This window comes from Temnothorax longispinosus, chromosome 5, assembly GCF_030848805.1.
Source record: "Temnothorax longispinosus isolate EJ_2023e chromosome 5, Tlon_JGU_v1, whole genome shotgun sequence".
NCBI classification, from domain to species: domain Eukaryota; kingdom Metazoa; phylum Arthropoda; class Insecta; order Hymenoptera; family Formicidae; genus Temnothorax; species Temnothorax longispinosus.
In genome coordinates this window covers 18422806-18440037 of record NC_092362.1, presented here as the reverse complement: position 1 = coordinate 18440037, position 17232 = coordinate 18422806, and the positions used below count along the sequence as shown (strand labels likewise).

Here is a 17232-nt window from a genome sequence, read left to right as displayed (position 1 = left end):
CATCTTCCCATTGAAAATGCAATATTTCAATCCGTGTAAAGGCTCTGGTAACAATCAAAGAGAGTGTGGAACGGGCTAAGTAAGAGCCAAAGCGCTGTTGACGGTGCACAAAGATTAATTCCTTTATTTATAATATCAAATTTTAAAAACGTTTTAACCTTTGTGCATGCACCGTCAACAGCGCTTGGCTCTTACTTAGCCCGTTCCACACTCTCTTTGCAATATTTTAAATCAGCCAATATATCCCAAACTCCCATTCTTTATTTAACCGCGAAATGTACCGAGCAAATCGTCAATCTTGATTATCGCGGAAGGCAAGCGGATATCCGTGGCAACAAACATGCATATGTATATATGCACATCGGTAAACTTATGACAGGGACAAATGGCGTTTTCGAAAATGCTTCAGGTGGTGCTTGCAACTACGTATAATCGCTTAAGCGGCATCGGATTAGCGTAGCATATCGGTACTTCAAGGGCAAGCCATGCTTGACATCGCTCGAACTTCGCGCGTAGTATCGCATCCGCTTCATGAAAATTTCATAAAAATTTGCATGAATGGGATGCATCTGCGAGCACCGCGCATTATTTGTCTTTGTCAAGCCGTTCCACGGCGACTTCGGGAGTACTCGCTTGCGCGTGGCCCGCGCGCAAATGCATTTCCCTTTAGGAGACAACCGGTCCATCGCAGTGATATCTTAAGTACCGTCGACAATTCTTTTCATCCCGCCCAGATCTGTCTCTGCTCGCGTTCCCGTTCCCGTTCTCTTTCCGCATAAGCATCCTTGGATAGCGCGAACAACCGTGTGAGAAGAAAATTAATGAAATTTGCGCAAAGCAGATTTCCATGTTTCTGACATTCCGCGTATCGAGAAGCAAACTTGCGATAGTGGCATCAGTTATGTGCATTTATAAGCATATCTTCGAAGTAATAATTGAAAAATGAATAGCATGATGTTAAATTAATAATTAATATACAATAATGCGCTTGGATAATCTTACAATTGACTATGATTTTTCATATTATAACCTTTTTTATAACTGTTATTTGTTTGTACTATTTCTAATTTAACTCTGTATTTAACGTAATTTAAATGAATAAGATAAAATTGGTTCAATACGCGTTTTTTAAATTTCTGCCAATTTCAAAGTTGATAATGAAATAACAATGTTATCATAAATATTATGGTTATCCATCTTTTTAAATTTATTTAATTTGTAGAAGTTTTGCAGATAATTGCGAAACTATTTGTCACGAATAAAATTAGAATATCAAATAAAACCTACATATACGTATAAAATTCAAGACATACACATGCGACGTTAAATTCGAGGTGAGTATACACGACAATGCGAAAAGAAATCACGACGCAAGAATGAAGGAGCAGCGTATAAAACTTATCAAGAGTCTGTCGCCGCATCGGAGTGCAGCCGACAGCATACGAGGATTTGATTGGATAGGTCGCTCGATTGCATATTGCATTCGACGAATATCGAAACCCCTTGTGCTCAATTAAATCCACGACAGCGCGGCCGATGGAATATCGAATTCGTGGAGTTAAATCGCCGGACGGTAAAAAAGGAATTGCGTTCGCGAAATCATTTCGCTACGAAAAAAAGAGTATATGGACGAAGAACAAGTGGGCAAGAAGGAAAAATATTGACACAATGCAGAGGGTGTCGATAATTTCAGTTTTTCTCTACGGTGCCCTCATTATGTCACACATCTCTCGAACTATTCGCAAATGGCAGTTCTTTGTCAGCACCCGTTATAACAAATACTATATTTTGCCTGTCATGCCGTCAGCATTTTCCTATACATGAACAAGAATAACATCAAACATATTGATTAGAATGCAGTATTAAATTCATATCGATCTTATCAATTATATATTACTTTTATCGAAATCATGATAAAGTTATATGTATTCGTATAACATAGGATTTCTCGGGAAAGTTGATTCTATTGAATCAACCTCTCTACCACGTACGTTCCATTGAATTTTAAAGTTTCTGTGACTGTGTAACAAAGTTTCTTTTAAAGAAACTCAATGTACGCTTTTAAACTGAAGAAAATGTTTTAATGGTAAAAAAGATAAATCTATTTTTCAGGTTATTAAATCAAATAAAGCTATTTTTCTCACTGAATAAAGACGGAATTGAATTAAATATTGTTCCTGAATATGATAATTGCATTTATAAATATGATTTACATTTTCATTAGATTTATCGCGTAATGTAGAAATATGTAAAGCTTTGTAAAAACCTATTTTCCTTAAATAACAAACCTATTCCTTACCTTAAATGAGAAGCTTAATATTGCATTATTTAACGTTATATTTTCATATAATACCGTACAATGCTTCAATTTTGTAATACTCGAAATACAATTTGTGGAAATTATCGAAACATGGATTAGTTCGACATTTATGTATCGTTAAAAATATATAAAAACACTGCTTGTCGATATTTCACCGACTTTTATATAATACCGAATGACCGAGTGCGTCACAGGAATTTTGGAAGTACATGAATTATTTGACGTGTGCGATATACCCAGACTTTTACTGAAAACAAAGAGAAATTAAATTATCGCCCAATTCGGTGCAAAACGAATCGCTAGAGCAGGTATTACTCAGATTGAAAAATCCATCCGCGCGTCGTGACTGCGAAAGCCGCGTCAAAGCTTTGAAACAGAAAACCGATAGGAACAACGTAAAACTATCCTATGTCGATCCCGTTCGATTTTACGTACTTGCCCAACTTTCATCACTATTTTCTCTGTACTGTATTGCTTATTTCTCGTCGAATCCCATCCGGATTTTCAGACCTATATTCCCTTACCTAACAATTCCCGACATATATACAGGAAAAATGTTGTTTCGGGCTTTCAAACGTTCCATTATGTTTCACATAATAATGTTATCTTCTTTTACGTTAAAAAATACATTTTCATATTGCACATGAAAGATTCATGAAGATAGATTTTGCATATATTCGATATCGTTATTTTTCATCAAAATAATAATAAAATTAGTTTCAATATTAAAATACAATTATTTTAGTTGCATTGTTTTTTATCCGTTTTTGAACTACCAACCTAATTTTGAATGCGATCTCATTCATTATACCTTTAAAATTAAATCTAAAAATTATTGTGTTATGATTTTATTATCATATTATTCTAGTATAGTTGGTATTAGAGCTTACAGCTAGACTACAGGAATTATGCTAATTCGTTAAAAAGTCAAAATCGATGGGATCAAATTCGTGTCGGTGGTCGTAAAACCGTGTCACGACACCACGTGCGATTTAGAGCGTGCTGTCGATGCAGTTCTATGTATTCCCGATCCTGAACGATTCACTACGGTTCAGTGCGACTCAAAGCTAGGATGAACAGAAGCAGCGCATCGTGACGTCAATGCACGCTTCCCTAAACCTTTGTCATCGCATTACAGTCGATTGACGGTAATTTTGTTGCACTGCTGTAGGGGAAACAAAACTTGCCCAAGTCTGATTTTTGACGTGCTTTTTTACTACCGTCACCGTTTGCATAAAATATCATAGGATGCCTACCCTTGTCTTTTGCAAAGAAAAAAGTTTTATTTTTTAAAATAAATTATTATAAATTAATATTATTAAATTATTAAGTATATATTTTAAATATTTATGTTAATTTTAAACGATAAAAAATATATACAGAAACAAATTACCAAATCAAGACAAAGAAAGAAGTATCTCTAGCAAAATTTCAGATTTCTTTTTCGATGCATGTGCAATAAAATTTACTATAATTGCTGTAATGCATTAATAATAAAGCTATGTGGAATACATATGTAAATGATATAATAATTGACTTTTTTTCAAAACTGTAATTGCTTATGACATCAGAATGAGATGATGCTAATACGTGTTAGCATTAGCACATAGTAATATGATAATTTAGTTTCAAACATCACCCAATCTTCAAGTCATTTTCAAAAATTAGGATCATTTATTTTATCTTAAAACATAGATAGTTTGGACCTGCTTTGAGATATATAGATATATGACATCTATACATATATATGTAATTAGATTGATTCTACGTTCAGAGAAATATAGAGCAAAAATTGATCAGGTACTAAAACTATTATCGTTTATCCCAGAATTATGTAAAAATATTTCGTATTCTCCTATCTTTCTATCTTGCTCGAAATCTTCGAGAAACAACCTATAGCCGATATCACGATCTATGCCCATATCAGCACAAGAGCATTCTCTCTTTCTCTCTTTTTCTTTGGGTCCGCATTCCATTACATATAACAAGATCTTTTTTGCCATTCGAGAAAGAAAACAAGATAATGGACGCAACAGAAGAACGTCGATCTCCAATTAAAGGTATCTCATAAGGAACGATAAGCCTCTCTCCCTATCGGTCGCAGTTACTGTTCAAGGTGAGTCGCGATTTACCCGCCAAGAGATCGAATCTGGTTCTGCTCCTCTCGCTGTCCTCGTAGCCCTCGAGGTCGTCCTCGTAATCGTCGTAATCCTCAGGGACGGGACGGTGGTCTCCATCACTGTCGCTGACATTTCTCGAGACAAGACTGTTGCTGGGTGGACCTCTCTGAGTGGCCTGTCGGACGCGGGCTCGATGATCATTACTGAAGAGGACCGACGGCGGCGGCGGCGTCGACAGCTGAGAGCCTTGAAGGCGACGCTGAAGGTAACGGGCCAAGAGCGCTTGTACCGCGTCTGTCTCCGCCGTGCCTGGAAGACAGAAAGAGAGACTCGCTCTCGTGATCAGTCGACAATATCTTCCCGATTTTACCGATATCCCGCTGAGTCCTTACATCCGCATTCTTACATTTCGTTCTTTTTCCTCATATCTCTCTCGTCTCTCGATTTTTCACCATCTATTTCTCCTCTCTTTTTATTCTTTCTCTTTTATCGTCAGTTTCCTCTCATTTTTCTGTGACGTAACAGTGCTCGCATTTCTCTTTCGCGAGGTTGGAGACAAAAGAGCTCGAGGCTTGATTCGGGGCTGTTTGCCTGTCGAGGGGTCCTTCTTCTTGTGTCATGTACGAGATGCGTCGCGTGTGCATCCTCGTGCAAGCATAAAGATATGCGCGATCCACGCTCTGATGAGACGGGTTCGGCGATGGGTATAATCCCTCCTGCACGATGGTGGATCAATAGAGAAGTGTGGATTCGTTAGTTTCAGAAAAATAATTATGCGGGCAGAAAGAGAGAAAGAGATATTCGCAGTCGTCAGAAATAAAAGACTATCTAAATAACAAGTAAATACACAAGATTTTTTCCAGTAAACTTTAAATTATTTTAAATGTTATTACGAGTAATAGTAATTACGATATCAAGAGTGCTTCTTCAACTGGTGAAGCAAATGTCATCAACAACTGTTAAACTAATTGTAAATAATATACGATTATTATAACGACAAATGATAGTAAATAATATAGAGATTAAAGATGTATGGGAGAAATGCATGATTAAAGACTGCTCGTCTTCAATGCTAACGTATAAACTAATGTAAACACAAACGATCGCGTGTTCATAATGCGAAGACAATATACGATAGAATACTTGAGTCCGCAGGATGCTTCATTAGAGGCCCTGCCTCGTCTGTGTTTGATGTTCGAACAGCTTTCGCGAATCATTGTTTGGTATCAATGTATATGCGATTTGTAGTTACGTCAAGGAGGTGGAACGAGATGAAAGGAATTATAAATCATTTGATATCGCTTTGCGATCGAAGATACGAACACTGATTAGTTAACATCAAAGTACCATCGATTGTTGCGCACAAGGAAATCGCTAACTTTATTAATCGTTATTGCTAACAAGAGAATCTCTAACTTCATTAATCATTATTGCTCACTTTAGTCACGCAAATCATTGTCATAAACTCGCGAAAGTAGCTTTTTAAAGAATATTTATCGAATCTCGAAGAAGAATGTAACAAAATTTGTTCAACTATTTGTTTATCTCATCCTTCTTCTTACAAGTTTTTTAGTTTCAAGCACACACATACTAATACTTTTTTATTATGTTTCTACTAAAAATAAAAATATAAAAAATTCTACTAAAAATAACTTATGGCACACAGTTACTATATTTATACAAACTATATAAAAATTTATTACAATATAAAATTTAAATTTGAAAAATTTAAGACATTTTATATAGTTTAATTATTATCTGACAATTCCAAGTATACTTATATGCAGCTCATTATTAGGTGTATGCGTTCTGATGTTAAATTTTAATTTTTTTCCAATTAAAATTATAAATGGTTAATGTTTCTACTGATGGGATTTTATGCGAACGTGTTACTAACTAAATGTTGCAGAAGCTCAAAGGTAATGCAGAAACGGATAATTATATAAAGATGCGGTGGACTAAACGACGATGTCGTGAGAGCTGTTGGAGGATTTGCGGCGACAAGAAATCCAATTTTCGGGCAAGTCCAGCGAGCACGGAGGACGAGTGCAATTACATCGATTTCTACTAGTAAGCTTGTGCGCCAGCACGCGGCTGTCTCGTAATTGAATTGGATCAATTGTATCGCACGAATCCTATCATTTCTCCTCTCGATCCTCTTCCCACTTTTTACCTCGATCCTTTTTTGCTGAACGAAGACGCTAGTTATTCCGGGCAGCAGATTCACGTAATTAAATCCTACAGGTAAACGTTGATCCCATTATGAAAAAGCATCTGGCAAACTAGCGGAAAACGCGCCGTCGCGCGCGCACTCTGTTTTCTTGTTATGTTTCAAGCTGGAAAATGCACGCTCGGGTTGACCGCAAAGGATCAACCTTCCGGCACGGAGGTGATGCTCTGGCAAGGATTTTCAGAGTCGCCTCCGGAAATTTTTGGCCAGGCGCGAATCTTGTTACCCTTGCTTTCACGCGCAAGGCTAATTTGACGAGCGTACATTAAAAAGTAATTGACAATTTTACTTGTGCCACGCTGTTCGTATTTATTCATTGAGCTATCAATAACATTATTTCTTAACCTGAATATTATACACGTTCAATTTTAACTGATTGACGGCAGATTCGGATTGATCTGAATTTATAAAATATATCGTACGTAGTTTTATTTATAAAAAGCGTATGCTTTTACGCAGAAAAAACCGTAACGTTAATTTAAATGTTATTGATAAATGTGGAGGAAATTGCTAAAAACACTGATTGAGCGCTGAAATGAATATTTGAAAAATATCGGACGTAACCGCAAGCAATAATAACATATATATATCGTCCAAATTTTCCACGTGCTCGCGGTTTGACGTGAAAGGTAAATACAACTAAAACTAATATTTGGCACGTTACGGCAATTAGAAAAATTCTCATACACGTTACCGCAAGACAACACATAAAGCGTTGCATACGATATCGGAAAAATAATAAAACGTCACATCCCGAAACATTCCTATCTATTTTTTGTTGGAAAAAAATCCATGAGTAATCGCACGAATAGTCGGAAAAACGTTCAGCCAAACGAATGTTTATTCTTTATTATACACAAAAAAATTCTGCAGTTTTACTTCATTTGGAGCTTTATCGACTTTTTTATCAAACAATTACGTGTTGAAAATTTATTAAAAATTATTTAAAAGTTTAAAAATCAATAATTTTTTTTAACAATAAGTTTAACCGGTGAAAAGCGAGCAAATTGTGAAATCATTTAAAGAAAGACTTAAACTTTCATCAAGTTATATGAGACAGGCACGAGAGGGAAGGAAATCTCGATTTGGGTTGTGAGAAAGAGCACGAAATAAATCGTGGAAAGTCATAGGTCATGCCATGCAACAGATTGAACGGATTTCTTCACGGATTCAACGTGAGATTCGCCCTAAGAGGAATTTAGCGTTTTCGACCGAAAGATGCAAATCCGCGGAAAACCGCCGCCGCCGACAATGTGAGAATTTCTCTAAACTAAAATTCAATGTATCTTCTTGGACAAGGCAAATTTTATATCGATCGAAACTACGAAGAATTGACATCAAAGAATTTGCAAAAATGCAGTCGAATGCCTTTTCCCTTTGAGAAGGAATTTCTGCCGATCTGTGAATAACAAATGAAACATTTTCAATGGAAAATGGAATTTTTTCGGCAAAAGGAGGTAAAAGTAAGATTAATTTCGAAGAAGAATAGCAATACAAGACACATGTCGCTGGGAAATCCGAAATATTTTCTTCGGAAGCGGAAAATTATTTCGGCCGAATGCTCGATCACAGCATTGCCAGAAATGTTTTGAGAGAAAAATTTACTATTTTTCACGCACGAACAAAAGCGCAAAAGAAAACAAAAAATTTGGAAGTCATCTAGGCGGAAGTATAGTCGCTTGATTTCTTTTAAGAGTTTGTATAAATTAGTTATATAAAACTCTGCATAGTGTTTGCTCATTTATACTAAATCTACATTTTTTACAAACATTTCTTTCCAAAACAGATATCTACAACTTTTTAAGCGCTTCTCCTGGAGTGCCAATAAAATCGTGAAAACTGCGGAAACTGCGCATTCCAAAATGAACGACATGCCGAAATTCAGGATCTACCACACGTTTAGTCGACCGGGGAAAGATCACAAAGTCCGAGTAGAACTTTCCGAGATTGTCGGACGGAGAATTGCTGGCGAGGACTCCTCTGATCAGAATCCCGATTTGGACGAAAAATTCGACAGAAAGCATTCCGCTTTCTGTGTTGAGTATTCCGCTCGAGCGCGAGATCAAACTTATATTATCATCGTCTCCCGACGTCTCGGCTGAAGACATCGTCACAGCCGACCGGAGAAACGTGAGTGTCCCTTGAAGTGATTATTTAAGTTTCGCTCGCGCGTTCTCGAGAGTGCACGAGAGAAGGTACGCATTAAAACGGAATGTCCCGCCCGAACTGATTTGCAAGTTTCGCGTCTCTCGTCCGACCCGCAGCCGGCGCGGAAACCAACCTTCTCCTGTAATCCATTGTCCCCACTTCATAATTCAATGACTTTCGGAACTACGTTTCCTGGACTATTTCCTCGACGGGTCTTCTGAATGTTTTATGTGATTTTAAGATTACCGCGGTAGGGTGGTGGCAGCCGGCGTTAGCGCGCGATACGCTTTTACCGTAATTGGATCTAAATTCTGGAACGGACGAACGAAGTTTAATAATAGCTTCACTTCTCGAACGTGAGTTGTTATCGTATTGGAGTCAATGTTATCCTATTATAGCGAATTATAAAGGTATACTATCGAAGGGAACGCCAGCAGTGATACAAAATAATTTATAACATTATAAGATGCGGTAATATCCACTGAGATGGTATTTTAACAATATAAAAAGATAAAAAAGATCTATTTTTAAAAATGCAATAGAATATATAAAAATACGAAAATCACGGGACCCAGTTAAATAGAAAGAATATTCAACATATCGGTATTGATCTCTCTCTCGAAATGACGCAATTCATTAAGGAGTAGAACATTTAACTGGATCGTGATTAAAAAAGGTAATATGAATAATTCGCAAAGCAAAGGCGACTATTTGACTTGCAAAGAAGGAAATCAAGCCGTTCGATTACCTATTTCAACGAGACATGTTCTTATAAATTTCATTTCAATCACCAGTGTGAAAATCGTCTGCTGAACCTTTGGCGTTAAAAAAGCGTGAAATTTAACACACGTGAAAGACATTCAATAGAAATACTTATAACGTGTATATACATATATATGTATAATTATTTATTATTTTAGTAATTAATGTTTTGTTAAGTTTTATTAAAATTATCATAATTATTTCATCATTACTCGTATTATAATTTTTTACATAATATGAGATAAGAGTCTATATTTTATACACTCAAAGTTATCTAAACGCCAAAATTATCTAAACGCTGATGTGTGTTTGGATGCGTACTTTTGAAACGGTTTCTATCTAAGAAAAGCACAATGTTTCGTGATTTATACGGCGTAAATAGCGAAAGATCCTGTGTAAATGCCAGTGTTTCGTATATACGCGAGTTTCCCGTACGTGACAAGTGCTTTAAGTAATGGTAAACAGAGATGGCGGGTGTATTGTACGCGGGGTTCAGCTTCAAGGCACGTTTTCGCCATCAATAGCGATGCTGCTCATAAATGTCTTTTTAAATCTTTCGCGCGAAAGAACGGGAAGTTAATCCGTTCGTTAACCGTGTTAACCGATGTAATGAGAATTACACGGCAATTACACTGTGTTCGGCAATTTGTGTCACTGAATCATTTTTGATTAATTGATTTTATGTGGATACGTTGTCACTACATAATAATGATAAATATCTAAAAGCTGACAATATTTTTTCTGATATGTTACTTCAATGAAGATTAAAAGTGAGAGAGAGAATGCGTAAAATAATATAAATGTAATGTGCAAAATGTCATAAGCCAAATGAAGAATATGGAGGTTTATTATATCGGCGAAGAGAGAAATAAATATGAATTTGTATACGATCCTGTGTAATGATTGCATTACGTACATATTTATAATAAAATATTCGCAATTGAAATTTTACTTTTTCCAGCATTATTTAACATTGCTAACGCATAAATAACGAGGTAAAATATGTTTTGTTTGTTACTTTTACTTCAGTGCATTGCCTGACAACTTATGCAAGCGCGGTCATGTAAACAATTGTACTAAATACTTTAATCATACAGGATTGCTACAGAAATAATTAGGGCTGACAGATCACATACTGCATTATTTGGCAATGAAAAATGCATGTCCGCGATCTTCCGTCGTAAGACCGATGTAAGCATAACTGCTGAAACGGCAAGTCGCCAATATTTCAGTACGATGGCGTTTTCGAGGGAAAGTGTCTGTCTGCTGGTACGCCCGTTCTTCTGATATACGCCCCCATTTCGCAGTTTGACAGGAAAGAAGCGGCAGAGTGGCTCGAATGCGACTGACAATAATTTGTCAAGTCGGCCACTCACGACTTCTTACATCGCTCCTTCGGACAAAGAGAATTTCGTTGAAAGAGCAGAGATTTCCCGTCTGAGTTTCTTGCCCGTCGCGTTTCTGCACGTCGTGCGAGACTTGAGATTTCATAATTGCGCGAGTGCATTAGAGGAGCGTTTCCGTTTCGCAAAATTGCACGCCATTTGGAGAACATCGCGAAGGATTCGCATAAGATATATCGAGAGGTTTTCATGGCGTTTTTTTTTTTGAACGCAAAATGCATCTGGCAACGAGCCATGATCGTAATAGGCTCTTTAAACATTTATTGATTGCGCATTATTATCGTTAATCTTAAAATAATCCGTGTGTACATAAAAAGTCACATCAGTTTAAATACTGATAATATTTTACTAATAAAAAAAAAGAGAATTGATTGTGTTAACATGTCATGTAAATACGTTAAAATTTCGAACGCTGTTTATCGATTCCGAATTATATCTAATATTTTTACGCACAAAATTTGCCGTATGCCTTTACGTATTATCCTGTTTTCATCAACAAAAGTATTTATATAATGTACAAAATTATATATTCAAACTTGTCATATAATGAATTTATTCGAAATGCAATGTTTAATACGACCGTCGTTCGCGCATATTCTAATTCCATATGAGGCCGTGTTTCTATTCTAAATAATTGGAAGATACAACGTGACAATGTGACATTCGTAATATTTTAATACTGGACTGTGACGCAACTTTGTATTCAACCGGATGATTATTCGAGAAGCAAACGGGATTTAAGTTTAATTAACGCAGAATTTAAACGAGGCTCGCGAGCGGAAGACGTCACCGCGAGGACTTACCTCTCATCCTTTTCTGTATGTATTCATGTTCTCGGAAGGACGGTCAGTGACCCGGATGATCCGCTGAAACCGCATAGGAGATCAAAAACGAGATTCAAGAGAAAATCTCATCTCGATGATTTTCATGGTTAAAAAATAAATTTTTTCGCAAAAAAATATAAGTTTGATCTATTATTGTAATGTTTTAAATATCCACGCTTTCTAGTTAGAAATTCTTCTTAATGAGATACAACGATAACTAATGGGTAATTAAAATCCAGATAAAAAATTTAAAAAACTTCCCGAATTCATAAATTATATTAAAAAGTTTTCTAATTGGATATACTAAATCGTTTTTAGGATAAATTTTTGTTAGCGAGATAGCTACAATATAAACAAGTTATACATTCATATATTCAAATCTATCTAATTGTGAAAGTAAACATGCATAAATTTAGATATCGACATTAATTGTGCTATTGCGTTATCGGAAAATTACGTTATCGGAAAATAATATTGAAACAGGATCTCCCATTGTAAGATCTAACTCTTTTTCTTTGTCATATGCGCTTGAATATGAAGATAAATTTTTAACGTTACTATTTTATATTTTTCCATTAATCGGTAGGTAACGTTTTATACGTCGTTACTCTGACTATAAATACGGAGCACCATTTTGCTCCTATTGTGCTTTTGTCATCGCCCTTTACGTCGCGTCGTACGATACGATGCTTTATTTCAGGTAGTCATTTTATTTCTTCGCGCTTGGAGCCGATTTTCAGCGTAAAACCGAAACGGATGTAGCGGATGTAAAACGCGTTATCGAGATGCAGAGATTTTGCACTGTGCGATAAATAATTTCTCGATAATTGATGCCGTAAATGTCGCGTTTATGGCGCATCAATATTCATTTATCATCAATTGTCAAGGAATATTACGCGTTGCGCAATAAAGTTAACGTTACTGTTGGAAAATTCTATCAATTTTATTTTTTCAATAATATTGCTAAAAAATTAAATAAAAAATGTTTGTTTCGAACGTTATTAAGTTTGAAGAAATTATAGCAAAATACATAAAAGCACGATCTAGCTAAGATTATGTAAGACATTTAGACAGCATAAAAATATATTTCAATAGCATGAATCGCTGCGTTTGTTATTATCCTTCCACAATCCTATTATCATTCTTTATAAATAATTAGGAACCATTATCCTGTGTAATTAATCAATTTATATAAATTCTATTAACAATTTATAAGCGACAAGTATTTATTAACACGGGTATTTTAAGTAATTTGTTGCAATATAGCGAATAAAAATTATTATTTTTTCGTATTTACAATTTACGATAATTATTTCTTTAGCAACAAATAATGTGACGAATAAAGTCACTCACCCATGGTACTCCATACCTTCAGGCCCTTCAGGCTTTCTCCTACTGTTAGATTTCTTCACACACATAACACAGCGAAAATTCAATTAATTTACACGCGATACTAATTAGCAGAATATGCCAATTGTACAATGTCTTGCATGGCTCTCTTATTAACCGTAAGCGACAATTTTATTATATTGTGATAAAATGACACGAAAGAATAATCACACGACGCTATATACAATTCGTCCAGCACTTATTGAACGATCTTGTAAATTGTCATAATGATGAACAAATCTTAACAAATATTCACACGTACCTCACATCTCGCGCGCGAAATAAATCTTTCACCGGTTTAAATATAATTCGTTCGACGTTTTTGTAAAGTGAACGAACGCTTAGTAGTACACGTATCGCCGGAGTGAATTGTTATGACAACGCGCGGAGCTTTATGACGTATCGAGCGTTTATCGATCTTCTTCGTTATTATGGCGCCCGATCGCCCCGATCCCCTCTCGGGCTCGATTTGGTCAAAAGCGTTTATCAATAACTACTTACTTTGAAAGACAAGAAACGAACGCTCGTAAACAACTTGCTTACCGTTACCGACACTGGCCCGCACCCCGCACCGCCTACTAACCTAACCTAACCTGCGACCTGCGACGCGTACCTCGTACGTTATTATTTAGGCGGGAGTCACCGTTCAATCATTCGTGCGACGACTGGCGACGAGGACGAGGCTTCGGAGGGACGGGTGGGTACTGCGGGTATAGACGCTGTTACTAAACTACTCCGCACTTGCTCCGCCACATGAAGGGCTCGTATTCGGAACGCACTTTTATCGATAAAAGTGCGTTCTCAATGTACGGACCGTGATCTTTACGTTTGGTACTATTGGCTCACTTATGCCAACATTGCTTAATGTATTCAAAACCATTTTCGTTTCTGATTTTGGCCATATCGAACTCTGCTGGGGATCGGGTGCCATTAAAATTGTAAGAAGAAGAAAAAATATGTCATATTACTTTTCGAAATACGATCGCGCAGTAGGAGATGTAGAGGCAAGATGTCCAACAGACACATTCGTTTCCAATTTTATGATTGTCACGAGTTGATTAATAATTACCGCGATAAGCGATTTGTGTAAGTATACCCAGACAGTCTAAAAGACATCTTTTAGACATCTTACGGAATGATGCATTCGATAAAGCAAGCATTTATTCGAAGTCTATTATTTCGAGTAGTTTATTGATAAACTGTAATAGAAACCAAAACGACAGATGACATTATAAATTATTATGATATTAATTTTGTATTTTAATAGTCGTTAAGCGCATGGAGTTAAATCAGTATTTTTATGACTTGTTAAAACTTCCTGTTGTTAAAAATTTTATCCATTTACGTTAATTTGCGAGATATATAAGCGTCGAAGCGAAACACAGCTTCGCGCGAACGTCATTTTTGTTACCTTATTTTATCGCTTACGATTTATGCCGGGAGTACCTATCGTAAAAAGTCGCGCGATCGTTATATCGTGATAATTAATATCGCACGTAATTATAATTAATCGTGTTCTTGCCAGGGTTGTATGTGTACGTGTGTGCAACAAAGAAATCTGAGAGGAGGAGGAGACCTGGGAGACATCAAGGTACAACGGAGCAATCGTGAGTAATTAATTTATTACATTATTTATTGCTTGCAAAATTAATTGTTTCCTATAATTATTTTACGTGCGCGCAACAACTATTTTTTAAATATTAATCACTTTGAAGAAATTGCTACAATTTGAGTATATTTCTATTTTAAGATCGACGTGCTTTAATTCCGCCTCCACGCATCCTGTCGGTGAGTGATAAATTATATTTTATTTTAATTTTAGATAATGGATCTGTGAAAATTGTAATATATACATAATACAAAGATATATGTGATGCGCACGCACATATAAAGCACATGCAGTGTACTTATTAATTGCATGTATTAAATTTTAATAGCATACAAATATTACATATAACGTCTCACAGATCCATTACTTTAGAATGAACGGGCTGTGGTACAGATTAAAGCGAATACATAATCTCGGATCAGAACGGATCTGGTGCAATCATGCCATGCGAAGATACACACCCAAACAAAAAGTTCATAAAATAGGGATGATTTGATAAGTAAAGTAAACTCGCCGGTAAAAGTAACAAAAAGGATTAATAATTTTGACAAAAGAAAAAGTATTTCCATTGAGACTTGTGTTTTGCGTCGAGCTTAATTACAATCTTCTAGGCTTATTATTATAAACTGGTGCAAAAAAGCAATCTATAGACATCTTATTGTTAGTATAAATGTATCAAAGTATAAATAAAAGAATAGAATATATTTTACATAGCTTACTCCGATTAATATATCAACTTTAATCTTTTACAGCCTATTCATCTATATTTATTGATAAATTAATAACGTTATTTATTTGAATTTGTATACGAAAGTTAAAATTTGTTATTCTAAATCAACTGGTCGTAATGTCAGCTGATTACTATAGTGTACGCAGTGCACATAAGAAACTAAATTAGTTAAATAATAAAAATCAATATTATTTGTAGTTGTGAAAGTCGATAAGAGGATTGGTACGAATGTAAATGCTGCATCAAAGCGCGTAAACTCCACACGATAGCATTAGTCAACATAAATCGCTTATAACTCCATATTATTATTAGAATTCTCGACTCTAATTAGTTTCTGGAATAGCAGCTTCCCTCGTGTTTCCCGTATTTATGCCGAGTTTCGGTCGATAAATTGTAAAAAGTTCAAATAACGCATATTTGATTTTGTTATTAAAATTGTTGTACGATAGAGTTGTGAAAGATACTCTTTTACTTATTAGTTTTTTTATTAGTATTATTCTACTTAATAATACATCTATTTATATACATATACCCAATTCTACTTTAATGATTTATCTTTAGAAGATAAAACGTTTCTATTAAATAAGAAACTAACGAAAGAATGAGAAAGAGCGCCAAGGAAATTTATACGAGTCCGGATGACTTTGTCAACCGATCGGCTTTGTGGAAAAAATATAGTAGTTGGTAAAAAGGTGGAGCGAAATGTCAGACATGAATAGAGAAAATGAATAAGGTATATAGGCGGTTATTCAAACGCAAATTACTCCCGGCTCCATTTTCATTTTGCAAATAAACCGTGGCGAACCTTACCGGAAATAAGAATGAGCTTTCGCGCAAGTGTGCATGTTCCCCCTTGCTTCATCTAACCGCGCTCATAAAATTGACTTTTTCTGGCAGATTTTCCGTTCCTAAATTACCTCTCATTTCTTCATCTTTTAAAAACTTAATACTTGAGCATAAAATAAATGCAAAGTACAATCGTATTAAAAGATCTAAATCGTATTGATTAATAAAAAAAATTTTGCAATAAGCAATGGTCTCTGTCAATTTAGCTTATATGTTCGAGAAGTAAACATTAAGCAAATAGATATCTATTTTACAAAGTTTTAAAATAATTTATTCTCTAAAGCCTTTTTATAAAAATAAGTGCTTCAAAAGGGGCCAAACTTTATCTTAATTCCTAAAGTTATAATTTCGTATTCTTTTAAATAGAAGATATTAACTTTACTGTTATTGTTCTTTCAATTCCTTCATTCTCTTTTAAAATTTTATCGTATATACGATTTTTATTTCTTTACAAAATTTTGCCAAGTGGAGATAAAAATTATATATTAGTATTCTATTAAATTGATTCTCTTGCTGAATATTTGTTGAACATCTGATATTGTTGCATAATGCGATTCTCGATAAACGCAACCATTCGAACATGTTTCCTAATTGGCAGCTTTTCCCACTGTAATTGGAAACGGTCGAAGAGCTTTTCCGTGAAGAGATCTCGAATTGGAAAGACATGGAATGGGGAATAGAAAGAAAACCGTCGGCAACGAAACGGAAAGTATTATTTCTATAGATACATATAGGTATAGCTAAAGAATCGAAATAAAGAAATTGAACCTTGCGAGGTATATATGCGTGGTATAAATTATTATTCTGCTGATTTTATTAGAAAAGCACATTTTTATCCTGAAATCGTATAA

At 35.4% G+C, this 17232-nt stretch overlaps 1 protein-coding gene across 1 annotated transcript in view; it reads right to left on the bottom strand.

Moving 5' to 3' along the window:
* Positions 1-13567, bottom strand: part of LOC139813179 (uncharacterized) — a 53460-nt gene extending 39893 nt beyond the window's left edge. The window contains exons 1-3 of the mRNA XM_071778536.1: positions 13459-13567; positions 13161-13213; positions 4453-4749 (exon numbers count right to left, since the gene is read on the bottom strand). Coding sequence (XP_071634637.1) covers positions 4453-4749; positions 13161-13164 — 301 coding nt within the window. The 5' untranslated portion in view covers positions 13165-13213; positions 13459-13567. The remainder of the gene's footprint in view (positions 1-4452; positions 4750-13160; positions 13214-13458) is intronic.
* Between the last annotated feature and the right edge of the window lie 3665 nt (positions 13568-17232).